Below are 27,469 nucleotides of genomic sequence, written 5' to 3' on the forward strand. Positions count from 1 at the left end.
TAGTAGGTTTGGAAAGGTCAACTTTTTTTAATAACTGCTCTCTCTCCAGGTTATGTCATGCAGTTACAAAGTAGTTAGGAAAAAAGCATGAGTTTCTGGGAGGGACTAGTTGTCTTTTTAAAAAAAACATTCATATTCATTACATAAATAACATCTGGCACTTCAAGGGGACTCCACGGGACAAAAGCCTTACACTTCAAAAACTGTGCTTGATCCAATATTTGGTTGAGGTCCCTTTTGTTGTACTCTAAGATGTTCAAAATTCTCAAGACCTCCTGATGACAAAAAAAAAAAAAAAAAGGTTGTGTGTATTAAGACAGTGGATTAAGTTTATAGCAGCATCTTAGCTCCTCTGTGGTTTGGCCAATGATTTCTGGGTTCAGTTTTACTTTAGTTGTTCATTGAGGCAGTATCTAATTTTCAGAAAGCCTCTGAAAGGAAAAGACTGAAAAAGAATTCCAAAAAAACCTAAGTATGATTGCTTACCAAATTCAGAATATCCCTTTTTTTAAAAAAAGGAAACACCCTATAGTCAGAATAATTATGTAGATAACTTGATTAAAAACATAACTAGAGTTGCTTGATAGTTTCAGCTTATAAAAATATTAGTCTGTCAGCGCTACATACTTCATGATGATAGTCAAACTAGCTTGAACAAGCGATAAAAGGCAGTCCTGTAACAGCAGCACAGTTAAAGAAAAAATATTGCCTAAAGAGAATCAGGCCTGAAGCTTTACTACAAATAAAAACTAGACTCCTATCAAAGTTAATCCCTGCTGGAGGCCCGTTCTTCCTTTGACAATGCCACAGCATTGATCACACAAGGCCTTACTGAAAGTGCTGAAGCCAAAATTACGTCATTAAACAAAAGTGCATGAAGTAATAATGAGCTAAGTGCTCATAGAGTACAGTATCTGATCTGAAGTCTGAGAAGTGGCTCAGGTGGCAAGACCACTCTTCCATATATAAAATGTACCATTTTGTTTTGTAGGCGAAATACCCAGAATGGCCCCCACAAGTGCAGATGAACTGTTATCTTCAGATACATACTTGTATACAATTTCCTAATCCATGGATTTTTATTGTAAAAAAGACTAGTTTGGAACTGAAACTAATTGAGAATAGAATCCACTATAATGTCAGAAGAAAAGAAAATTTTGTGGTTACATGTAAACTTGTGATAAGCTTTCTCAAGAAGAGGGTACATTAACAGCGAGAGGGGTGGGATACAACAAGGAGCGGTCGTGGCCTGTTTATGTAAAGGTCAAACCAGCCTCATTGTACACTTTGAAGACTTTCTCAATTGCATTGACATAGGCAGCTGTTCTCAGGTCCAGACCCAGGTTGTACGTCATGGCAGTACGCATGATTTGCTGAAACAGAAAAGGTTACACGTGATTTCTGCGAGTTCCTCCCCAGGAGCTGAACAATTTTGCTTGCGGGATCCCAGTTAGGAGTAAAAGAAGCTGCTAGATTGGTATCAGAGCTCTGATTCTTTGTGGTTTAATCATAAAATGTCTTGATTCCCCTTATAACTGAGAACTGAAAGGAAGAAAATCTTTCCCAGGCTATTATATTAGCCCTTTTCAAGTCTTAGACTGGTATGTACTTCACATACTTGAAACATCTTGTCTCTCCCTGTAGTCTTTGTTTCATTAATTAAAAACATAGCAGAGAGGGATCAATCTAAAACTGCTAATGGTAAAGTAAAGCACTCTTATGTATGCATCCCAGATTAGCCAGGTACAGGAAGACAACTCAAAAGTTTTTAATTACTACAGTTTCTACTAGAAAATACTTCTTCCTTTCCTGTATTAATCCCTAATGTTTATCATATACAGTTAAAGGTGGCCATGATGGCACAGAGCAGAAATACTTCATACTCATGGTAACTCCCATTATCATGTATTGTCTATCCCTTAATTGCAGAGAAATTCTGTACAACCTATTCCAAAACTGTCCCAAAGTCAGGTGAGTTTTCTCTCATATAAGTCTGTGCAGTAACGCAATATTTACCCGTGCAGAACGCTCCATTGTGTAAGCCAACCCAGAGTGGACAATGTCTTTCTCAGATGCACCCTGCAACAACAGGGAATAAAATCAGGGTTTAGTCCAAAACACAAAGGTGGATTAGGGACAATGACATGTTGGACTCACTTAATTACTGGAGCTTGCTCACTCATTTTCTTCTAAAGTTTGGTGAAGAATCTAAATCACCTTTACTGTGTTACTTGAAGAGCTAGTTATGGCCAATTGAATTCTAAAACCTCAGATCTAAGCACTGAAGTCTTTTATAGCTTCTAGATGCACGATGTGTTTTTTTATTGATGTTGTAACTACTGTTTTCAGCCTTCAGAACGCACAGTAAATATTAAACAAAAAAGCTCCCAGGAGTCCATAATATACACAAGTTTCTAGCAATTGCTTTGAAGACAGTCAGGTTTTAGGAAGGGCATAAATCCCAAATTCATATTCTTCACATTGTATTAGCCCTGAGCAACTCCAAAACAACTTTGTTCCCATTAAAATTTAAATACACAGAGCAATAAGTAGTTGTAGACCGCCTGAATTAGGATGACTCAGTATCAGCTTCAATGTTGCATTGTCCTGATTGCTGTAATTTACCAATAGTTTGACAGGTGCCTCCACAATATATACACTTTCCCTCAAATTAGGGCTGGAAGTAAAAAGTACTATATCAGTTTCGATGGCTTGTGTTTAGGAGATCCAGCAATTGCTTTAAGCCACAGAACTATCAGGAATGCTACTCATAAAACCTGACATGTATGAAAATGAGAGCATCATGTTGGATCAGGCTAAAGTCTATTTCTATCACCTGTCAGCAGTCCAAGTCCATATGCATTTCCCTGTTTTCTCCTGAGGAAGCATAGTTTAACGCTTTTCACAACTCACTGGACTTCTATACCCCATCATTTGCCCCACGTCCTCCTGACCTTGTGTTTGAAAACAAGCTGACTGATGCTTTTAGTTTGCATGCACCTTTTGGCAGAACAAGCTGCTGTGCTACGAACCATCCCCTTATTCTTCATTCTGCGCCTCACTGTGCTGGTTTTGTTTGAACACATCCCACTCTCTTTCACCGTTCCATATGGTGAACCATCTATCTGTACCTGCCTGTTTTCACATCACTCATTCTATAGCTGACTCTCTCGGCCCCCTGACTAGTTCAGGCCAGTAAGATCAAGGGTAGCTCATTGTTCCATGCATGAGAAGCTTCCATACTTTTGGTTATCCTTGTGATCTTGCTCTGAACTTTTCACACATCTATAATGTTTTGAAGATCCAGAGACCACACCTGCACACAGTATTTAGAAGGCAGACACAGGGGATTTATCTGGTGGCATCACTAATCAGTCTTGCATTTTCACTTCAGAATAATTTCTAATGCTGGGTTTGCTTTTTGATTGCTGTGGATTTCTAAGCTTGTATTTTGTCATTACCTCCAAAACTTCCATTTGAATGCAAATGGATGAACTCACAACCTATTATTTTATATGGAAATTTCCCTATCATGAGATAGCAATGAATTTTACCTGAGGCATATTGCACAGGCTCAAGTAAAAGAAAGAAAAAATAGATTATTTCCAGTATTCTGAAGCAGGTCAGACCATTTGCTTGCTTTATTTATTTGACCATCAGGCTAACTAGATGTTAATGCCTTGCTTGGGGAAAAATGCTCCGTGGTAGCTACAACAGTAAAATTTAGACTGCAGTTATAATACCAGGATACACCTACCCTAACAGTTAAAAATCCAGCAGCAGCTACTTACCGATATCCTATCCTGAAATTCTGCTGTAGGCACAACTGGAATAGTTCCCCCATGTTTCCCAAATTTTCTTTCCAAGCTTTCCTGGACAGACACTAGAAAGGAAAAAAAAAAAAAAAAAGTAAGGTAACAGACAAGGAGAGCAGTGTGCTCCCTAACAGAGGTGGCAACCCCAAGACTTTCAGCACTCAGTAGCATGAAATGCAGACTAGAGGGGCTGTGGGTAAAGGGAGTCATTTTGTGTTTTTAAAAAATGGGAAAGATACTGATTTTTTTCTGGTTTTATATGTGAATGACTCCAGTATTAGTAGTAATATTGCTATAGTACAGTCACAGGGCAAGGAACTGGATTTACTGATCTTACTAATCTTATAAAACTGATAGAGTAATCTGGATTAATTTTCCTAACTTGATAGATAGTATCAGACTAACTATTTCTTGAAGTTAAAGCAATCAATTCTCCCATACTGCACTTGGAATATACAGTAATTGCTAAGCAAAAAGCCCAGGTGGAATTTTAGGTTTTTTTTCCCCTTATGACATGAGCAGTGCTTTGGTATTTTCATTGATATTTATCTCATCTTAATTCCTGAAATTCCAAAAAAACATCACAGAGTATCTTGAAGCTAAGGAAGGGATTTGAATGAGAATTTCTGTAACTCAACTACTTTAGAAACACCTTGAAAGTATGACTTATGAGAAAAGGTTATATTTAAAATCATGCAGGTGTATGTTTTGTGAAGTCCTATGTCTCAAGATTTACATGTTTTCTAAAGAACATTGTTTAAAATGGAGCAACATCCTCCAGTCCTTCTCCATTAAGCTTCCTCTCTCCATGTAATTGGTATTCTTTCCCAGAAACTATGTAGCACAGAATGACCATAAGTGGGGCTGCAGGCCATAAGCAGATTTTTACAGTGCCTGTACCAAATATATCATTGTCCTTTACAGAAATCCTCTATTCTTGTATATGCGGAACAGTGTTACCCCCTCAAACTGAATACTTCTCAAATACCAAGTGTACAGCTGAAAGATGTTTTTTAAGAAGTAATAAATATTTCACATAAGTGGCTTGACTTCAGTATTTTTACAAAACTGAAGGAAGAATGAAAAGATAATTGTAAAACTATGTGTTTAACTTAAGCCATCAGAGTTGCAAGTCGATTAACCCATGAAACCCTTCTCTATTCTTCAGTACAAAGTAGTTACAGACTTGTCAGGAAATTGTGGTGAATTTTAATTAGTTCTGTATTTATTTCTCCCACATTTGGTGTTTGCTAGTCCAACCTATTAATTAAACAGTGTGTGGAAGTGGAACTGAGCACTTACTGAGCAAGTGGTAGTTTGAATCCCTTTCGTATTTGAAAGTCAAACGGCCATAACTGACGTGGTTCAAGTTTTTCAGCCATTCAAAATAGGATACTGTTACACCACCAGCGTTCAGGTAAAGATCCTGCACAGAAACAGCAAATATTTTGAACTGTGACCATGTGACAAAGGCAGGTCTCTTGTATTACGCAAAAGCAAGCAGAACTATTATGTACAAAGCACTAGTTTAAACTGCAGTATAGAAGACAATTCAGTTCTTACAGGACAACACTTACTCTCTTCTGCAGTCCAGGCATTACTTCTACTGATTTAAAAGAGGACTTGACTTTAGAACACCTGAAGTTCAAGTGTGCTCGACTGACTACCTCTATTTTAGCACAAGTGTTTAATCAAAAAAATCAGGGCATCCTTAGGCCATCTCAGTGAGTAAAGGCTGAAGATCAGCCACTCTGTCTAGCAATATCTCTTGATCAGGGCAGCCTTTCTCTAGGAAAAGATTGTCATTATACCTGGCTAGGTCTTATTCTTTCAAGTTATCACTACAGACAACATTTACTCTGTACAATCTACAGTATCACCCAGATACACAATGTCTACAAACTGGCCAGTATATTTACTCTTTCTTCTTCATTTGCTTAGTGCACTTTTTAGTTGAGCAGATGTCAGCTAATAATCCAAAATGCAAACCTAGAGATTTAAGAACCAGTTGTGCATTTTTCTCTTTTCCAAATACACAGTCTACATGTAACAGTTACCTTTGGTCATTTACAGCTGCCGTGAGATCTTTAATAAAATACTGCCATTCTTAAGCAACATTGACACCCATTTCCTAGACATCTGTTATTAAAAAACCACTCTGAGAAAATGAGTGGCTATTAATAAAAGCCTTCAATAAATAACATCTTCCTACAATTCACAAAAATGTTATTTTTGTAATGAAAATCAAAGGTCATAATAGAACCTTACAGGGATAACCATGATATTCCGCTCCAAGAAGATTTTGTCAGCTTCAGGAGTCGTAGGCCCATTGGCACCTTCAGCAATAATCTGAAAGAAATCACAGCAGAGTAACTCAGAGGTACATACTTGGGTTTTGTTCATGCTAATTATCAAATATTAGTATTTAGACAGACCTTCCCTATTTTTTATTTACATTTGAATTCTTTGACTTACTTTTGCTTTAACCTTGTGAGCATTGGCCTTAGTCAACTGTTTCTCGCTGGCAGCAGGGATGAGAATGTCACAGTCTGTTTCCAGAATACTGCCCTCGAGTGGCTTTGCTTTAGGGAAGCCCATGATTGTCCCGTGTTGCTGTGCAAGGAAAACAAACCAGGGTGTTTTTAGTGTGTGAGCACTTGTATGAATTCCTTCCTTTCCTCTGACTTCCAAAATAGGAAAAAAAAACAAAAAAGGCAGTAGTACTAGAAAGACAGCACATAACATAATTCTTATCTTTACTTAGATTAGATATAGAAAGCAAGATACAAAGCTCAAATAACAGTCAAAATTCCCATGATTGGGACTGAGGCATAACTGCTCTCTGGCCAAAGACACGGATAATCATTTGGGCTCTGGAGTATGAAAAAAAAAGGTCCCTCCCTGCTCTTAAAATAGTTTTCAAGCAACTGAAATGACTCACTAGTGCTACACATAGGCTAAGCTGCATCACGTAAGATTCAGAAGTACCATTTTGAAGTACTACAGTGATAGCCTTTGTGTAGTGACAAATCTGTTCTTCTGAGGAAGAGAGTGATAAAAACACTCAAACACTCCCTATCTAAAAGAAGAAACATCAAATAAGGCTCTTAGAAACTTCAAGTAGAAGACTGCATTTTAGTGCCTGTCCCCTCAAGTCTGCTTCACTTGGAAATTGAAGTAAAAAGACCATATCCAGTTGTTTATTTATAAACTACACATTCAAGTCACACTGCAAGACAGGCCTTCATTCTTTCAGAAACATTCAATAGTTAAGAAGCAGCAAAAGTGTAGGTCTTAAAATGACTATATGCTTGTGATTCTCAGTCAGGAATCCGTCAGGAATCTCCTTGCCCTGGTTCCTTAAGACATCTTTCCTAGTTTAGGCATGAGAAAAGCAAAATAATACTGAAGTCCAATTCTGAAAACAAAGTAATTAGCCTGCACACACGCAGGCATTCTTCTGAGAGTCAGGTCAAAGGGTAAATAAGGAGAAAAGTCAGAAGAGTCAACATTTCTAAGCCACTTCGTAAGGACTAATTGCAGCATGACTTAAATATTGCAAATTAACACCAGTCTACAGTGTCATCCTAAGCTGACAAAAATAAACCACTTTCTCCTTAGTTAAGTTTCATACCAATTTGAAATCTTCTAGTTCCTTTGGGTCAATCCCATCAGGATTCCAGATAGAACCGTTAAACTCCCCGACAGCAACGCATTTTGCTCCATAACGATGCAAGTATCTCATAGAATGCAAGCCCACGTTACCAAACCCCTGAAGGTGGAAAGAGAGAGGGGAAAGTAGTCAACCCTTCAGCTAAAATCATGATTATTATTGTTAAGGTTTATACAGTTTCGAATAGTTTTAAATAGTCTAATCTACTGGCACATCTTGGCGTTAGATGATATGTATAGGAAAGATGGAAGATGCAATCCGTTCTTGTCTGAATGCCACTGCAGAATTTATGCACTGTAGCCAGCAATATACAGTTGTGCTAAGTTTTTTATACTGGAAATACAGAAAGGAAGAACTAATGTTACTATGGAAATGTCAAAACTATGATATTTATCAACATAGGAACTTTATGTGTATTTTATAACTGGCACCGTCTTATAGGGATTAGTAGGTTTTTGTGTGACTATTCAGAGGTTTGACTAACATTTGGAGGATAAGAACTATTCTCAATTTAATTTGGGTAAAGAAGGCTTACAAATGTAAAACCATCCCAAAGTGGCAAGTACTGAACAAAAGAATATAACTAGTTCTTCACACTGAACTTGTAAACTAGTGGGAAGCTATGTAACTTCTAACATTCTGAAGTGGCCCTGTACAAAACAGACTCCCTAAATTTAAATATAGATAATCCTGTATTTCATTATCATGCTTTACATCCTTACATGTGTAGAAAACGTAATTCCAGGCCGTTATGTTCCTTTCCTTCCAAAATGCTGACATTATGGAAGTAAAGGAACACACAGCAGACCCAAAAGTCACATGATCAATGTCAAAAGTTTGCAGTACAATTCTGTGCTGAAAAAAAAAGCTGAATATTAAAGTCCTGTCTAATGTAGCTCCAACTATATTTAGGATTTTTGATTGTGCATTAGAAGCAAACTTTGATACAACAGTCTGTCATGCACGAGGTCTCTTTGAAATGCTTTATGCCTGCTTTCCTACAGGAATTTTCAGCTATTCTTACAGCCATGTTTTCAGCCTCAGTTCTGCTAAAGTGCCTCTTGGTTAGTCCTCTGCCAGGCACAAAAACGCCAAAGGGCAGGGAGATGAGTGTGCTGCAGGGTCCGTACAGGCCAGGGATGTTTGTTCCAGCCTACAGGTTAACTAGAGGACAACTTTAGAGGTTACAATTACTCTGCTGTTTCTAACAACCAAGCAAATCAGTTTCTCACATCCTCCATTTAACATACTGTTTAAAGCTGAACAAGTTATTTCTTTAAAATTCACCTATATAAATCCTCAAGTTTTTGAACACCATAAACGTGCATTCAACCTGCAAATTTAGCTAGATAAGGTATTGGTTTCCTATTTTCCCAATTGCTCATTCCATAGTGAAACAAGAACATAACCATCAATTCCTTCTCTCCTTGAATTTTTTATTAGAAAACGCTGCAACAGATTTTGTATAGGCAGAAACAGTGTCACAGCTCACTGAAAAGTGTGCAATGCCTTAAAGAACTCTTGTAAGAGTATTTCATTTTGGTGTTTGTAGCCTATATTTGTAAACACTAGAGATTTGGCTTTGAGCCTGCAGGGTGCAATTGAAAGTTCAGTTTTTATGAAATAGCCCAAAATAAAGGGCACCTATGTTGCCTGAAAAGTGTTTCTGAAGTTTGAGAGCAAAGGTGATCTTGGAAGTTTTAAAACCCTATCAGGTTTTAAGGGCTACAGCTCTTTTTAAAAGCAGCTCTGCTGAAAGTCTGTTTCCTACTTTTTCCCTACACTTAAAGGAAAAAAATTTACCTGAACAGCAAATGTTTTATCTCCAAATCCAGGAGTCATTCCTAATAAACTCATATATGACGCTTCATTGATGAAATTTTCAATTCCATGGAAGACACCACGACCAGTTGCAGATATACGTCCATGGATCCCGCCCTGGCTGATGGGTTTACCAGTTACACAGGCATGGGCATTAATGTCCTGTAAAACAGGGAGGGACTTGTGAGACAGGGAATTAATCAAGCAAACAGCAGCTGGAACAAGAAGTTTTGTACACTGTAGAGATAAGGGAAAACCGAGATTTTAAGAGTCAGAACATGATACAGCTTATACACATTTAGTTTGTAGAGATGATTTCCTTCCTCACTGTGTGTGAACACCTCAGAACTACTCCAGTAAACGTCAGGGAAGTTGTGCAATGCAATATTGGATATAGCCTGTAATTTTTTTATGTCTTTGTGTATGTTAACTTCAGTCTGTGTTTAGTTAATCACGGTGACATCCACATTGTACTGTTAGCAACAAGCACGCCTTTGACAAATCAAAAAGCTTTGAGAGATGTTTCTCAAAGTCAGCTCCTATTACAGCCAAAATTTTCATTATTATTCTTGAAGCTTTAATCTTTTTAAGGGCTCAGACATATCCCTGGACTGGTTTTTAATCTTTAAACAGTGTTTAGTGTTCCTTTCTATCAAATTCAGTTATTTTGAAAGGACAGGACAGGTCTAATGTGTTCTTCTTGTCAGAATACAGGGTTGTTTGATCTCAGAGGAAAATCTGCAGTATGAAGGTCATATGGGAAAAGTTAGATAAGTAGGTTACTTTTATTCAGAAAAGCAATATATACAATCAAGCCTCTATTTTTAATTTGGTGGCAATAAAATTAAGTTTTCCACATGCCAGACGGTTAGCCAAGACAAAATGGCTATTTAAAACCAGAATTTATTTTTTCCAATTGAAATTAAGAACTTGAAAAAAATTCTTCCAAACTAGACACTGGACCTCCCTCTTCTGTCAGCTCTGGTTCTCATGCTCCCACACCCTGGGAGCAGAGTCACACGGTGGCTTGGCTTCCAACACAAGTGAAAGAGTAGGGATGAAAGGGAATCCACTGAAATGAGTCTGCCAGCAGCCGGATGGGTTTCCATTCCACCAGTCACATATTCCCTGGGAGGCTCCCTCCTCTCCATCACTTGTGCCAAATGCATTTGCATGCCTGTGGCGTGAGCGCAAGATGCTTGGTGAGAGGAAGGAAAGGAGCAGACAAAAGTAAGCGGAGACAGAGTGGCTGGCGATGACTAGAGCCATAATAAAAACTAAAACTTTTTGCTTGAAAACGATAGCGAGCTAACATATAAAGACAAAGGTAACTCTTCCTTAAGAATAAAAGCGATCCTGGGCTTGCCACAGAATTCCTAATTCAGTTTCCCAAAATATAGCTGCGCTGCTGTCCATAAGCTGTCTGCTCCCTCTGGTGGCATATCAACTGTAACCAAGATCAGCAGGGGGTGTTTTGCTAGGAACAGCTTGGCCTGGCATCTTGATGGACTTTTAGGGTTTTATTCTGTTCCAGATTGAAACTATGTCTTGGGTTTCATGTATTCACAAATGAGGATGTTTGTTTTATAAATACTTGAAGAAATACAGCCTCCCACCATATATAAGAATGTATTTATCAAAGTCCCTTTGTGTGTCCCAAAAGTCAGTTGATTGTGTCAGGAAGTACAGAAGAGCGGAAAGGATTAATTTAATCAAAAACTTTAGCCATATGTAAGTCAGTGATCCAGCAACTTTGGATGGATTTTCTGGAGCAGTTAACATGGTAGTTATTAACGACTTGCATGGTTTGGCAAGAAAATAGAGCATGACAATGAGGACAGGTCCAGATCCTCTTCAAGTCACATACACAAACCACAGTTGATGTCAAAGTCCTAAAAACTTTGATTTTAAGTCAATAAGCAAACACATTTAATGTGTCTTGGGCAAAAAAGAAAGGGTGTGGCTTTTAACAAGAACCTTGGAATATGGTTTATGGCCAGCATTAAAGACTTCTATATCAGCACCAGTAGTTAATGAACTTAGTCGGCAATGTTCAGACACTAACTTTTGTTCCTTTCTTAATCCCTTTCCATGCTGCAATAATATTCTCCTTGTCTCTCCAGCTTCCTGGCTCTCTGTGCTGGGTTTCAAGCAGACTTTCCCTATCTGTATCTGTTGACTTATCCTTTCCACTTCATACTACCTGAAAGCAGCAGTGTGCAACCACACTGACTCATCAGGTCCGTAGATTTCTCAGACAGATTCCTCTCTCTGAAGTTATCTTTCCACTCAGCTGGATGTAGTCTCTTGCACAGCTTCCATCTGTCTCCAGAATTATGGCTAGTTGCACTTCTGTTCAGTGCTCATTTCCTGCTCTGAGTTCTCTTCCCTTCTTCCCCCATGGCCACTTTTTAATATTCCTTAATCACCTTTATTTGGGCTCTTGGTATCTCAAGCAGATAGTTATCTGCTTCCTCTACAAACTGGTTTTGATGGATTATTCCCTTTTTTATAGCCTTGTCAGAATTGTCACTTTCCTTCTCCACACCTGGTCATTCTCCACTATAGCTCTGAAGTTCCACCATTCTCTCTTGCGTGTACAAACAAGCAACCCAACAAAATTACGTTTCAATTCTTTAGTTAACTACTGAGAAAAACATTCCTAAATCCTCTCTGTTTTTTTTTATTTTTCAATAAGATATTGCTATGCAGAGAGTCTAGGAATAAAAGAAGCTGTTGTAGCGTAACTCAAATTCTGGTTTTATCCTCAGTAGTTGTTATTTTGTTTTATTTTGTCACTGAATCATGAGCACCTGTAGGACTACACATCAAGGTGAGATGACAAAGTGGAAAGAGTAAGAAATTCAGCCATTTGAAACCTCTCCTCTATCAGTGTTTAGTTTTTCATCTGTTTAAAAAATTGAAACTTTTCTATAAAACTGTATGAGAACTCAACTAATACAGCAGATCTTAAAACAGGTCATGTGCTGTGAGCCTTCTGTGTCAGTTGTAAAAATACAATGCTGTTGTATCACAGTGAAATATGCCTTTTAGTGCAATGAGTTAAAAGTGAAAACTTAAAATGCTTCGAGGCAGTAGCTTTGTTGAATGTTGGAATTTTAAGTTATGACTGAGGGAACTAGTTGCCACTGTGAGTGTTGAAGTAATTTTGAAGTCACAATTTTGGGGTTTTATCAGGTTTCAAGTTTTAATTAAAAAAATTTACATATGTGAATAGCAAAAAGCAAGTAATGTTTTACAGTGGTATCCCTGTCTAACAGACAGCTCCGTGTAGAAGCGATTTATCTCAATCACTCTGCCACAGCTGATTCCTCAAGCATTCCTTTTTTTTCCTCCCATAAGTTACCTTAGATTGTATTTTAGGTGTAGAATAACCTGTGGCCACTCCATCCTCCTATTGTTAAAGGCATCAGACAAGGATTCTGCCAAGAGACTGTCTCAGGAAAGCTGGGCACGTCTTGAACAGACACGCCAGAGGGAAATACGTGTTGGGTGGCTCTAATGCCTCACCACTGGAGGCAGACACCCTGCTGTACTTTGGAAAAACTGTTGGAAGGGACTGCAGAATGTACAAAGAACGAGTCTTTTCATTTCAAAAGGAGCTGGGATAGGCAAACATGCAATAGATTAGCATATTAATTAACACAGCTACTAAGAAATAAGTTGTTCATACGTTTTTCTTTCATCCAACCTGTCAAGAGTATACAAGTGTTTGGTCAACAGTCAGGTGCAAATAACCCCCCCAACGTAAGGGCAAATGGCAAAGTAAGGGCTAAGATTAAAAACCAATTTTTAAAAACTTTAATTCCTTTTACTGCCTCCTGGGCAATAATTTCTATCAGTGGAGAATTTGCTAAAGTCTACACCAATCACTTGTTACTTCTAGGGGACTGCAGAGAACATTACAACTTTAACAGGTTATACCAATAGTGCAAACTTTACTTACATAGTCTCTTGAATGAACAAAAATACAAGCATTTATGTCATAAAACGTTTAAATTCTTTTATCTGAAATGAAAAGATTTCAATTCTGCAGACCATACAAGCTATTACGAACTAAATGTTTAACAATTTTAGTAATTATAGTACTAATGAAAAATAGAGGGAATTGGTAGAAATAGTAACCTGGTTTAGACCAATTGTACCTTTAAAAACTGTGTTGTTTTTTTTTTTGCTGAACGCTTGCAATCAGTATTGTATCAAACAAACTTTTTTGAAGGCTAGTGTAAGAACACTAACCTTAAAGCTATTTTTCATTAAAAGTACCCTAAAAACCTCACACCGATTAAGTTGTCACAGTTTGCAAGAATATATTTAGATCCCCTAATGAAACAAAATCACATGATTAGGCATCTTTTCTACTTCAAAGCCTCTGCTCAAGACTTACATAGTGTCCTATGGTACTGGCATAAGTGTCGGCAATCCAGGACATCTCCCTCTCCCCTGTGCTCATATCAGGAGCGGGCACATCCACACCAGGTCCTGTTGGCAACAGTGCAAACAGCTTTTAAGGGTCCAACATGCATAGTTATCTTCAACCATTATTCCCTTGGGAACTGTGCAGGCCTTGGCAGAGAAGAACTGTTTTCCTGTTTAATCCTCAGTTTATCATGCAAACAACATATCCTTCTGGATTCAGTTCAGGTTTAGATGCTGCATCACACATTTCTTTCTACAATACTGTCAAAACTTCCAACCTTTCACATAAGCCACTCGATAAAATGAAGGTCAGTTTCATAAAAAGTCAGAGCAAGACAGTGCATCAAATGCTTTTTTTTTTTTTTTTGGCAATCATTGCTGTAACAGGGAGAGTGCTATCTAGGTATGATTTCTATGTACTGGGACATAGATTGGGTTGTTTTGCCTTAGAATTTCTTTTTTGTTCCTGGGCGAGTTTAAAAATCAGAGATAGGCTATTCCTAGTCATTGCACTGTAGCACGCGCATTTAATTTTACCACATACTTCAAGAAAGAGAAATTAAACTTTTGAAAGAATTTCCATGCAACTGTTGAAATAATAACAAATTCACTCTGTTTTTTCTAGGTAACTAAACCCAGTATTTGCCCAAACTACTTAAGACCAGAGAGGCTTGCTCAGCAAGGTTTTATACACAGCTATGCTTTTATATTTTTTTTCTAAGTATTTTTAAAAGGTTTGAGACAGTTGTGTAGCACCAACCATAGAGCCAAAAAGGAAGACAAATTTAATCAAGCTATTTTAATTGTTACTGAACTAGCAAACACTATAGCTGGCATAGGGTATAGCATTACCCTTGTCACACCAGTGTGTTTATAAAGAAGCTTAATTTAGATGATAAGCACTCTGGCTGAAAAAGCAAATGACAAACACTGTAGCTGAAGAGCAAGAAAATGCAGATAAATGGATATACGTTCCTGGGGCAGTTAGACATCAGGAATACAGGGCAGACCTTTAACTAGTTACATGCCTCATTGTTCGTTTGAGTAACAGCCTCCTTCATGTAAAGCTCCTCCCTTTACTTAACAATTCGAGCTAGTAACACTCAGCTGTCTCCAGAGACTTCCAGGTAGCAGCTCCAGAGAGCAAGGTATCAGAACAGCTCAGGGCTGAGAGTCTGAATGGAGCACCTACTAATGTTACAGAGGCTGAGGTTCTGTTACAACAGGCTCCCATGCTGCTTGCCTACGCTCCCCTTGTGGCCTGTTGTTGCCATGGGTGAAGCCATCAACTTTTGCTGGGGTGGATCTTCTATTTCCTTCCTCTCTTTCCTCAGATATCTGCCAAAAACCTCAGCTGAGACTACAGGAAACAGTAACAGTGAAGAGTTGGCTATTAGAGATTAAAATTGCCACAAACATGGTCACAATTTTATAGTGAAAGAGAAATGTGATTCATTTTGGATACTGTGACCTCAGCTTTTGTGGCCTCTCATAGCAAAACAGCTGCTAGAAAAAAAGTTAGGACGGTTGCCTTTAAAATGCACTAAGATGCAATGACTTGATTCTTTGTGGCTCTTTGCTGAAAGTTCTGTACCCAAATTGCCTCCAGCTCTCAAAAATACTGTTCTTTAAGGATATTACCTACTGCCAGTGCACAATAAATCAGGTTCCTAAATTTGCATAGTGAAGCTGCCCAACATACCAATAAAGCCCTTTTTTGCCAGCTCCATGGTAAACCTTCTCGTGATCTTTTCCAATTCATTGTCCTATAGAGAAAAATGCAATAAACATCAGAGGAAAATATTAGTGTTTATGAGTATTTGCTAGAACTCAGCCCAAGCATAAACAGACACCCTCTTCCTTTAGAAGAAAGAATGATTCATAATTTATATAATTTATAAGCGACTCCCCAACAGACTGTTGGTATTCAGGCAGCACGAGAAACACTCGGCTTTCTTTCCCTACATTCTGATCCATGACAAGCCGGGAGCGTGGCACAGGAAGAACCACCTGTGCTCGCAGCAGAGATTTCCAGCAAACAAATCTGATATCCTGTGTGAGCGATCTACAGCCAGCAGCAGCAGTAGCTGGGCTGCCAGTTGTGTAATCAAGGCAGTCGAAGGACTGCACACAAACCCTTACGGGAGCTTTGAGCTTGGAATATCTGTTACGTACTCCAGCGTCCCTCTCTCTACCAGTTATTTTAATCAGGGCAAGAAGGCAAGCCTGCAGTAAACCTTTTATAAGCCAAGTTAGTTATTATTCACACTGGAACACTGCATACAATGGTTTAATGGAGCATAAAACTATTTATCAAAATAAACAAAAACATTAACTTTTTTCCTAAGAGTAATTTAATTTAAGCTTTTATTAACAGTATCAACTTAAAAAAAAAATTCAGGTTCCAAATTATTTGTAGTTCCCTGACATTCAGGAAAAAATTAGTAAATTAAATAATCGAAGTATTCCACCTCTGAAACACAGACATTTTAAGAATTCTTTTCCTACCTATTGCATGCACGGGCTAAATTCAGCATAGGCAGAAGTGGCAGGAAGTTTTAAGTGGTCAATAATGCCCTTAGAAGAGCTTTTTTAACTGGCTGGCTTCAGTACTGCAGATAACCAAATTTTTATCTATGATTAGGCTTACTGTGTAGTTCTTGGGATTGATCTTGACACCAGCCTTTGCCCCACCAAATGGCACATCTACAAGAATGCAAAGGAAAATCATTTTACTTTTTCAACAATAAAGGCAGAACACGTGAGTAATATGTGTAATTCTATCTTTGATTTTGGCAGTCATTTTGGTTTTGCCACATTTAAGGCTTCTCAGGTGTAAGCTAAAATTTGATCTATAAAAATGGGAGATATTTCAAGGCAGCTTAGAAATGGTCTTTGAAACTCCAAAGTTCATTGTTTAAATTTTCTATGCTTCAATCTCTTATCCCTGGCACTTGTAGAAACAGTAAGTTTTATGATTTATATTTTACTGGAGTAGCTCAAACACTTTACTTCGGAAGTCCTATGTGTCTTTATATACATTAAGAAAGTATTTTCTTTCCTTACACAAAATGTGCAGATTCTCTCCAAACTCCTCTACGATTTAGTAGCTGTGTATGAATTGTACTTCTTCGTAACCCATAAAGGAATTTTATCCTCCTTTCTCCACAGCTCCCCTGCCTGAATCCTTTACAGCCTCCATCTGTTCCCCCTAAAATTAGTCCCCTATTAATCCAAGTTTGTCATACTTGGATGTGAGTTCAAGATGCAGCACTTTTCTGGGAGAGGGTAGCTGGCAGAATTTGGACTTTCCAAATGAAAATGCAACTTAATATTTATCTACAGTAACAGTAGAGGGAAGATGTATTATTATTTTGGTAACTATGTTTTTCCCACCTTGCTACAGATTTTAGTTAGATATTATTACTCAATTTAATCTTTTCGATTTTTTATTTCCCTGTAAATTACATCAGTACTGACTGAAATTGAAGACTGAAATCTTGCTTGAAAAACAAACACTTACCAACCACGGCACATTTGTACGTCATGAGAGATGCTAAGGCTTTCACTTCATCCACGCTGACATCCATACTATAACGAATACCTGCAAAAGACACATGAGAAAAAATAGGAATTCACTGAGCAACTTCACAGGTATTTATAAATTGGGAAGGGTAATTCTACATCAGCCATCTGTAACAATCTGTAACATGCGAGTATGTTTATCAACTTGCTTGCTTTAAGATTTAAAGAACAAGCCCCTGTTACCCTGCTTAAATATTTATCTTTTACTTAGCAGAAATGCAGGACTTCAGCAACTCTCTATTAAGTAGCTTAACAGCAGTATTTAGCCTTGGGAAAAAAGTGAATATTCCTTGTGAGGAAGACAAGTCAAGCTGACAGGTAACTCCGAGTAGAGTTTCCAAGAGGCTAATAAAGCTCTTCAGCATTCCATAAGATCTTTAGCTGTGGACTTCATTCATTGTATATACAAGATGAACTTTGTTCCTGAACATAACTTAGCAGCACAGGTTACAGTCAAGGTCTTTTTGCTGGAGTAATACAAGCCCCTGTTATAAGCTTTGGCTTCAAGGCTCTGGCTGCTAGACATAGCCGTGTGACAAAAAGCAACAAACCATTCTGCTAATTCAATTTTTTTCGTAACTTTTTGAGGGGATAACTCTACCCCACTGAGCTTGCATCCCACACCCACATGGATGCCAGCCTACACCTGCATTCCCTGCTCCATGTCATTCAGCAGGGCTGCAAGTGTGTGCTGGCACATGGTGCAAATTCAAATTGCTGTGGGCTGACAGCAGCTCAGATGCAAAACTGGTGATCCCAGCACTCAAGAAAGTTTAAAACTGAGTGGAAAAACAATGACACAAAGGCAGGGAGATCTTTCACCTGCCCAATTCTTACGAGACTTTTGAAAAATGGCTTGTAGTTGTCCAGTAAATTGACTGAACTCACTTAAAATTCATGTATTCTGAAAGTAGTCGCAGAGCAGAAAAATACTAAACCCAACTGACTGGACACATAGACGGAACTCCAGAAGCCTAAACATGACGTTTAAGATCAATACAGTGCCCAAAGTCATGTGGCCACAGCAAAAAAGCCTCTACAGCTGTTTGTTTGTTTCTATTCAAGCTTTTCTTACACAACTAAGCATGTAACAGAGCCATGAATAATTTATTATCCCCATCTCTACTCCCCAAATCCTTGGCTGTAGGTTGTGCCAAGTTGCACGGTGGTTTGTAGCAGGCACAGAGTGTCCTTTAGATGCCAGAACATGGCACCAAAATTTCCTATTATGTAAAGAGAAGACCATATTCAGGTCCTTAGGAGTGAAAAAAGGCCAGCATACATTATCTAAACTAAAGTGCTGCTATGAAAGCCATTCCTGAATGCTTTGGAAACAATCCCAGTTTCAAAGGAACTGAGTGCTGCTCAAATAAAGCTGAGGGCCAAGTGCTGCTTTCTTATGTGGGTTCAATCAGTAAAAGAAAGTACCATGCCTCTGCAGAACAGAATTTAAATTTGTTGTGTTTATGGGGGAAGGGTGGTCTCCAAAAGCAAACTAAGTAATTCCTAACTCGGGTAGCTGCAAGGTCTTCATGCCTGGGCTTTTAATCACCTTCTCACAGTAAGTAATATTCAAAATTTAAGTGGAATCTATCAGAGCCCTACAGACCAGTCAAAGTTACAATATACACGGAGGGGAGGGGGGGTAACATGTCTTACTCTGATGGTTCAGAGGAGCAGTTATCCTTCTGCCAAGCTCTGAGCAAGAACAACACTACCTACGGCACTGACTGTCCTGCCTGAGGAAATCATTCCCTCTTGGTTGAGCAGGTACGCTGGGCACAGGTCTCATTAGAGCATTGCTCAGGCCAGCCAAGTCTGAAGTCACGGTCTATGCTGGCCAGAAATGAACTCTGCCCCTCCACCCCCAGCTGAACTAGATCACTCTGTATTTATTCAACCCATATACTTATTTAAACTTCCAAGTTGTGTACACAAAGCAGTTTTGCTATAAATGTACTCCTGCAGGCACACAAAATGTTGTTTATTGGTATATGGAAAGTGGCAGGGAAACTAAATAGTTAGGGATATCATCTTGAAGAGGTAAACAAGCAGCAGTTTAACCAGAAGACTCAAACACATGTAAACAGTTAGATCTCTGGTTCCCTTTTATTACAGTCAAGGATTATTATTAACTTTAATGTAATAAATGTAACTTTCATACCAACGGAAATAGGGAAAAAGCCTCAACACTATCTACTATCTACTGACAGGCTTTCAACTGAGCTGCCTATTTATCAGCCACACCAGAACAGGGCAAACTTTTATACTTGTGGCTGAAACTGTCCCTTTCTGGACAACTTGACATTTCTGAGCAAGATTTAACTTCTTTTCCAGGTTTTTTAACAGTTGTAATTGAAGTGGCTTGACTGCTGGTTTTATCTTGGTAAGTGGGAGACTAGTCAATTCTGAGAGTTGTGCTGACTTCAGTGGTTACTTTTCTCTAGTTTATTAGGTAGAATCTTTCACTACAGTGTCAGGTGAAGTTCATGGTGTAGATCCCAGATCTCCGACAGGTGTGATGAGTTTTTCCCTTCGGTGGCAGGAGCACATAACACTTCGGATGCACTAACATTTCATTCCTTTTCACATTCAGCCATTTACTGTTTTCCAGGAACTGTAATTACTCTGCAGGAGGCCCACTCTTGACAGGGAAGTTATTTGTGCTAAGCTGTTAAGACTGATGAGAAGCAGGCATCTGAGAATGCTGTACATTCCATCTGCAAGCGGATGCACAAAGATAAAAGACTCACTTAATTTCTATTCTATTTGGACATCATTGAAATTTAGTTTGACAGCTTCCTAATTTGGCAGGAGGAGGGTACTGCCATGCATTTTTATGGCTCTTTTGGCAGTGCGACTATGCATTCAATAGCCTGAGTCTAAAAATGGACCATATACACAGATAAAATATGGGTTTGTGGTTTTTTTTGTTTTGGTTTGTTTTCTTTTTTAAAGGTTCTTACTGCATAAAAGCAAATGAAAGTTGCTGTTAGGCAGCAAGATTATAATTTTTTTAAACCCTGGCAAGTCCCACACAGTAAGTCTCGGGAAACTTGTGGCTTTTACAGCAAACTAGCTACAGAAAAAATAGTTTGAAGAAAGCCTCAAGTTACAGTATGACTCACTGCCATGGAAAATACTTTTCACTGGAAAACATACAAATTCTTGTTCTAATTGAGAATTCTCTTTCCTGGCCACACCCCAAGAAGTTAAACAGTATGCTAAGGGAGACTTTGTTTTTCTACGCACAAAAGCTTCTAAATGAGGAAATGTTTTCTTTCTAATTTTGCTTTAATATTGGTCAGTATAAAGAGAAGGATTTATTATCACATTGCCATGCTTATGCTCTTAAACCTTCTTTATGATCTGTATTTTGGAAGATATTCTACTTCACTCAGTTATTTCTTGCATTGAGCTCAATAACTGTTTCCTCATGATCTAAGCTTAGACTCTTAAATAATGCTGTGGATTGCTTTTCACTTTTCCAAGTGGAGGTAGAAAACACTTTGAAACAGTGTTCTTTTGAAATACATGTCAAAGTAGTAATTATCAGTAAGACTGTTTTGGATTCTATAATAACAGCAGTTGGTTATCATTTGGATCGGCAGGTTTATAGTAAGGATTCTACTAACATGCATATAACAAAGACCTTGATTTCCAAGAAAACTGGTTATATATCCTACTAGATTTTACATTTTATAGATTTCAGTACGTTCTGTGATGTTCAGTGTGTTTATTATGCTTTCTTAGGAAACATGATGTACAGAACTACCAACTTTTCAAGGAGGACTACTGCCTTTCTAGTATGCCTTCAGATCTACATTTAGGGAAGTTAGTTCACTATTTCCTGATCTTCTAGTGCAGTGATCTTAAATGGTAGTACCTACATACGCCCTGACCACTAATGAGCATGAAGTATTCAAAGTCTCAAAAACTAAATGGTTGCCATAGTAACAATTCAGAGCAAAACACTTGGTAAACTACTCTTCCTGCACTAAATTATCTTGCAAATCTTAGCAAGTCTCTCAAGTTCCCCAGAACCTTGAACACATTTGCAACTAAGCCTAAATTATTAATATCTAACCAGGGTTTTGTCCTGCTTTGACTTCAGTGTTTTCTTCTAGCTGTGATGATCTTGTGAACTTTGGAACTAATCAGGGTCCTTTACAGATGACAGTTCTTGTTAAGATGGTGCCTACCTCTATTTGCAAAAGGCTTGCTCATCAAAAGCAGCCCTCCAGAGCAGCAGCTATCCTATACCACCCATACAGCACTCAGCAAAACACATTTCATGATCTCCTTTCAAAGGTTTTAGGACTGATTAAAGCCATATTAATCTCCCCATCAGTAACACTGGATTCTGTGGTAGCTCTCTGCATTAACAGCATGCCTGACCCCATCCAAAGGCTGGAGTATAAGTGTAGAGCCTAAGGAGCTTCAGTAAAGATGCTCACCTTGTTCAAACTACTTCACTAAATCCACAAATCAGTCCCAGCATTTACTGCAGTGCCTTAGTCACTTAATGCTTTACTGCTGGATTATGTATAACATTTTCATGTTTGGTAAGTAAACAAGTGCAATTGTGATTGTACTGCTATCAAACTCTAAGTAATCACTGATACCTAACTCAGTAGGAACAGATCTTCCAAGCAATCTTTAGACTCTTTCAGAACAAGCACATTTTTCTGGATTCAGAAAAACAATCCAGCCTTCCCTAGAAGAGAACTAACTGCTTAACCTTATTTAACCATTTGGAAATTGTGGCAAACAGCACAGTGACAAATATGTCATTATTGAAAACAAAGAAATTCTAGATATCTCTAACAAAGTAAGATGAGTAATTCAGTGCTGGACAACAAGAACACTGTACACCAATCAGCAACAAGAACTACTAATTCCTAAATTCAATTCACTAACTGCCAAGAGAGGAGATAAAAACACTCATCTCTTCCCACACAGCACTAGTCAGCTATAACCTGGGGCAGGAAAGAGATTCCCCTATGGAGTCATCCCACCATTCTGATTTAAGCACCAGTGTGTATAAAGTGACCGTAAGGTACTCAACCAGACAGAATATTGCAGCATACCACTTCTCGTATGCTTTTACTAAGCTGCACTTATACTTGAAATTACTTAAAAATATAAACATACATGTTTATTTTGTTCCATTCTGAGGAGGCTGTCTTTTAAATGTGAATATGGCAAATTCAGCACACCACCAGGCAAACACACAGTACCTGAACTTATGCATTTAGAATATGGCTGTGGAGTAAAGTGTCTCACCTGTAGAAGTACCTCAGCCCTACCTAAAGCACTAGGTGGCTCATTAAACTGCACTCAGCACTGTAGTAACAGGGACAGAAACAGGGAGACACAGTGAACGGCTTCCACGCGCACGGGGGTGTGTGTGTGCAGAGGGAGGAAATAACACACAAGCCGGCCCTGGCTGATCCAAATGCCACAGGAGCCATAAAAGAATAAGCCACCACAGTGCTGACATGAGGCAGGCAAATTCTGTGCTCTTCCCGAGAGCTTAATTTCTGACAAAATGGAGCTGTTGCAACGCATGCCACAAAGAATACCTGCTAGGATCACCCAGAGAACAGAAGGGAGACTATCACACAGGAGATTCCTCTCCTCACCACCCCCAACACGTGTTTATCCAGAAAGCCCAACGCTGAGAGAGGTATGATCTCTCTATAAATAGACAAGGAGCCAACAGTAGCAAGGGAAAACAACTATCAAGGACAAAGCTGGCTACCGCACCAATGGTATGAACTGATTATATGAAAAAGCTGAGAGTAAAAAGATTCACAGTCAGAAGAGCAAGGCATAGCTTCCTACAAGAGTATCTGAGGTAAAAACATAAACCTGATATGGTTCACTGAGCATTGCAAATAGTTTATTAAAGTACAGCAAGAGCACAGGACACCCATTCCTTTCCTTTTTTTTTTTCCAATTTGCAATTTAAACGTATATCCACTGTTGCACTAATTGTAAAGTTAGTTAAGCTACAATAAGAGAACAGAAACCTATGAAAATTGGTCAAAGGTTGGACTCAATATTAGAAGTCTTTTCCAGTCTTAATGATTCTATGAAAATAAGGCATTTGTATAAGCTTTAGCTGTAACACTGTAAGCATTATCACAATTAGGCTAATTACTTTTTTTTTTTTTTAACTCTCCCACTCCTTTGAAGTTAGATCAGTTTTCATCTTTCATTTCGAATTGCTGATGGCCTATGTTATAGTTCCACCTGTGGCACTGTCCATAGAGTATGTTTCCGTGTCTTACTCTGAAAGACTCCTGGGCCAAAGACACGACCTCTTAACTTTCACCCATTCATGGCTTAGAAAAGCAAAGCCACCAATACAACCTCAGGATAAACAGCTTTGCTGAAGCAAAGATACCTCATAGCACTACTTCTTACTTTCCCCTCTTACAAAAGGAACAAACAATGTCATGACAGCCAGAACAGCACACGGGGTTGTACTGGTCTATCTCCTGCATATATAGATTTTTCTTCTGAAAGTAAGGCTACCATCATCATGTATGTAAACTGTTTTAAACAAGCTGATGTGTACAAGAGAGGATATCTGGTGACTGGGCACTGAGATTAGTGACAGCCTCAGAGCTCTGCAACCGGAAAACTGCGGCAAAGGTAGCATGAGTTGAAGTCACCTTATGCAGTAAAATTCATTAACAAGAACCTACAAGTCAAGTGAGAAGGATTAGTCCTAATAGGCAGAAGAAAAGCCAGAAGATAGTAAAGTTTTGCAGTAATGAATAGCTCCCCCACTAACTAGCCAAGGCAGCACCACACAGGAAATCAGATTCATTCACCTTCAAGTCAACTCATCAAATAAAGTAAGACTCATTTGTCTTTATATAAAAGAGTAAACTTTAAAGTAATGTATGAAAAAGCTTTTCAAAATTCCTATGTAAGTGAAAGGTAGACTCGATCTAGTCTGGAACTAAAGATGGTTGTAAAGCCTTTCTGCAATGAGGAAGCAGCTGAGACCTGGTCACGGCAACTGTGAGCACAAACAAAAGTTAGCCTGTTTCCCAGCTCTGATTCATTTGGTTTCCTTTATAACAGACCTTTTGGACAGTTGGTCAACATGAAAAGCCTTTAAAAAGTTTCAAAACCACTTAATAGCTTTATATCCCAGCAGTAAGTGCTGCCTAACAAAGTCATTTTCATACTACTAAACAGGTAGGAATTCAATAAGTTTATTGTATTCTCTGAAACTGACCCATTAATGATAAATGGCCATCAGCAACCACATGAAAAAGCAGCTTAACCAGTTTCACACCTATGGAACCCAATGGAATTATTCAGAAAGATTCATTATTTTAAGTAGGAACTGCCAGACTACTTTCCAACAAAAAGTCATCTGTATTCAGACATCTCATTTCCTGTACCCTCTTTGTTTTACTTCTTTAGGCAGCTGTCAGTGCAGTGAACAAGAGCAGCTGTGGTTTCCTGCTAGCGCTGGCCACTGGCACGCAAGACACTGCACAAGCAAAGGAAGGAGTGCTCTGACCCACAGCATTACTTCAGCTGCCAGGCAGCATCAGTCCAGTTGTACAAATACTGCCTTTGGATTGCAAGCAACTTGAGTTCCAACACAAGAAAACTGCTTATTCCATGTTCCCAACAGGATGAGGAGGCATCTGACTGATTTTTCTTTTCCAGAGAACAGTTACATTGCAGAAAATGGAGTTTTTAAAACGTGAGACCTACCGTTTAACTGGGGATATTCATGACTGTTCTGTAAAGATTCCTAAACCACAAAAGAGAAGCACATGAAAGGAAAAAGAATTACCACCTTCTCGAGCAGCAAAGGTTTGCAACCCTTAAAGTAGAATTAAGGATTGACTTCTACATCAATAGGTAAGTGCCACATTATTCAACAAGAAATGTTATTTCTAGGTTCTCTCAGGAAGGTGGAAAACCCCCACAAGTTATGTCCTGAAAAGAAAGCATGTTTCAGTACCTAGTGCCTCTTTTCTGGAAAAACACTTCTCTTGACCCAAAGCAGAATCGTGTAGTGACAACTATGTCCAACACAGCCAAGCTGACTTGTGTTCTTACACCTGCTCTGGGGAAAGAGAAGAAAGTAGGATAAGCCATTAAACAACTTCCTATTTTCACGAACAATGCTTTAGATTGTTAGAATTAGGGTATTAAGTAAGAGCACTGTAGTTCTTGAATAGAAATGTGACGGTCAGGTTTCCCACCAAGGTGTAGAAATTTGCCAATCCAAAAAACGTAAGACTGATCTTGAATTTGCCCTCATCTGGTTGTGTCAGGCCACAGGGCAGCCAGCACAGAAGGAGGTGCAAAGGACTTTGTAAGCAGCAGCAAGAGTAACTTAACCGAAGCAGTGAGAAAACAGCAGTGTAATAGCCATCAGTATTTTACAAGAAATTATAGTAATGGTAGTGAAACAGTAGCTCCACGGGGTGAGCTTCAGCCACGCCCAAGCTAAGACTCAGTCTGATGTTGGTCATTCTTTTTTCAAGTAAACACCAGAAGTTGAGTTAGCCTCTTTTGGGTAAGAATTAAGCATGTCACAGGACACTCACTACATATTTGATCTTGGAACGTTAGGAACGACATTAACAGGACAGACTATTTGTGCTGCAAAGAGAAAAATCCCCATGTCACATATACACACCAGCTGAATTGTCACAAACACAGTTACCTAAGAACACCCTTCCTACTCTAGTCTTGAAGTTAGAGGTCTTCACTGATAAGAAATCAGTTGCTTTCTGTAACCATCATGATTTACCACAAAGCTGGTCTCCACTGAAGAAAAATAAATGTGTTTACAAACTATGGAAGCTCTGGTTTGAGCCACGGTCCTGAAATGGTTTCCAGTGCCTAACTGTCCACAAAGATCAGAGGTCTTAAATTATTCTGGAGGACATCTGTACTTGTTTTTCAAGGAAATACCATCTATCCCAGACTAAAAGGGAGTTTGATTCCTCTGAGATCACAGCCGATCCCAGGAGAGCCCAGCAGGATTCACCCTCCCCGTTCCTTGCCCATGTGTTGGTGTCACCTATGCCGAGCTAGACACTCCTAGAAAAATCACTTTTGTCTTCCTGTGTATCCAGACGGTAACTGGATACACAGTTAACTTGTTATCAAAACTTGTTATTTTTCCCTACGGATGTCTGCTGTGTGAGCATTCGGATTTCGCCAACACAGCAGGTAGAGCGTTAAGGGACAGCGGCTCCTCCAGCTCCCGACTCCAGAGCGGGCACTCCCCGCGCGCTGCTCCCACGTTTCCCAACAAACACTACCGAGGTCTTGAGTCACACCGAGTTAAAATCCGGCGGGCGCTGCCCTCGCACCATTCTCCTCGCCCAGGGCCATACCGGCGGTGGCCGCGGCCAAGGCCCGGCCGTGACACCGGCCCGGGTCACCCGCGGGGCCGGAGCAATGGGGAGCCCAGGGGCTGCGGGAGGACCGCCCTGTCCCGGCCTGCCCTGGAGTGTGGATCCCCGGGAGGCACGGGGATCCCTGTGCGGGCGGGCAACGGGACAGGCCGGCGGGGCAGGCAGGGCTGCCGGGGCGGGGCGGTCGCGGGCCCGGCGGCCCGGCCCTCCGCGGGCCCGGGCAGGTCGGCGGGGCTCACCTCCCTTGCAGGGCGTGCGGTGCTGGCTGTGCTGCGCCCGGTAGCCCTCGATCACCTCCCACTCGCCGTTGTCGCGCTTGATGGGGAAGGAGACGCTGAGCACATGGTTGCAGGGCTTGATGATGCGGAGGATGCCGCGGACGCGGTGGCGCCGCTCCTCCATGCTCTCGCGGGTGCGCAGCCCCTCCACCAGCTTGTCCTCCACGATGCTGGCGCCGCGATCGAAGAACCCCTCCACCATCTTGAAGAAGTTGGGGTCGTCCTCCTTCTTGGCCGCCTCGCAGTAGTGCCGCCGCGGGCAGCGGCCCCCGCCCCATGCCGCCGCCGCCGCTGCTCCCCCGGCCGCCGCCGCCGCCGGCCCGCCGGGCTCCGCGCCCGCCAGCACCGAGCCGGCGGCCAGGCGGGACGCCAGCAGCTCGCCCAAGTAGCGGTACATGGCGGCGGCCGCCAGAGGAGGGTCAGAGCGGCGCTGCCGCTGTCACA

At 39.9% G+C, this 27,469-nt stretch overlaps 1 protein-coding gene across 1 annotated transcript; it reads right to left on the minus strand.

Annotated features, from left to right (window-relative positions):
- Window positions 1–2: 2 nt before the first annotated feature.
- GLUD1 (glutamate dehydrogenase 1) lies at window positions 3–27,469 on the minus strand. Its single transcript, XM_027895922.1, has 13 exons — window positions 26,987–27,469; window positions 17,273–17,353; window positions 16,400–16,455; window positions 15,452–15,515; window positions 13,718–13,812; window positions 9,292–9,471; window positions 7,450–7,587; window positions 6,291–6,428; window positions 6,084–6,164; window positions 5,118–5,241; window positions 3,792–3,883; window positions 2,017–2,079; window positions 3–1,373 (listed from the first exon to the last, which is right to left on the minus strand). The coding sequence occupies exons 1-13, from the start codon at window positions 27,420–27,422 to the stop codon at window positions 1,254–1,256; spliced, it is 1,668 nt and encodes a 555-aa protein (XP_027751723.1). The 5' UTR covers window positions 27,423–27,469; the 3' UTR covers window positions 3–1,253.

This window comes from Empidonax traillii, unplaced genomic scaffold (assembly GCF_003031625.1).
Source record: "Empidonax traillii isolate 1590-97213 ecotype Southwest subspecies unplaced genomic scaffold, ASM303162v1 scaffold475:size860808, whole genome shotgun sequence".
Lineage (NCBI taxonomy): Eukaryota > Metazoa > Chordata > Aves > Passeriformes > Tyrannidae > Empidonax > Empidonax traillii.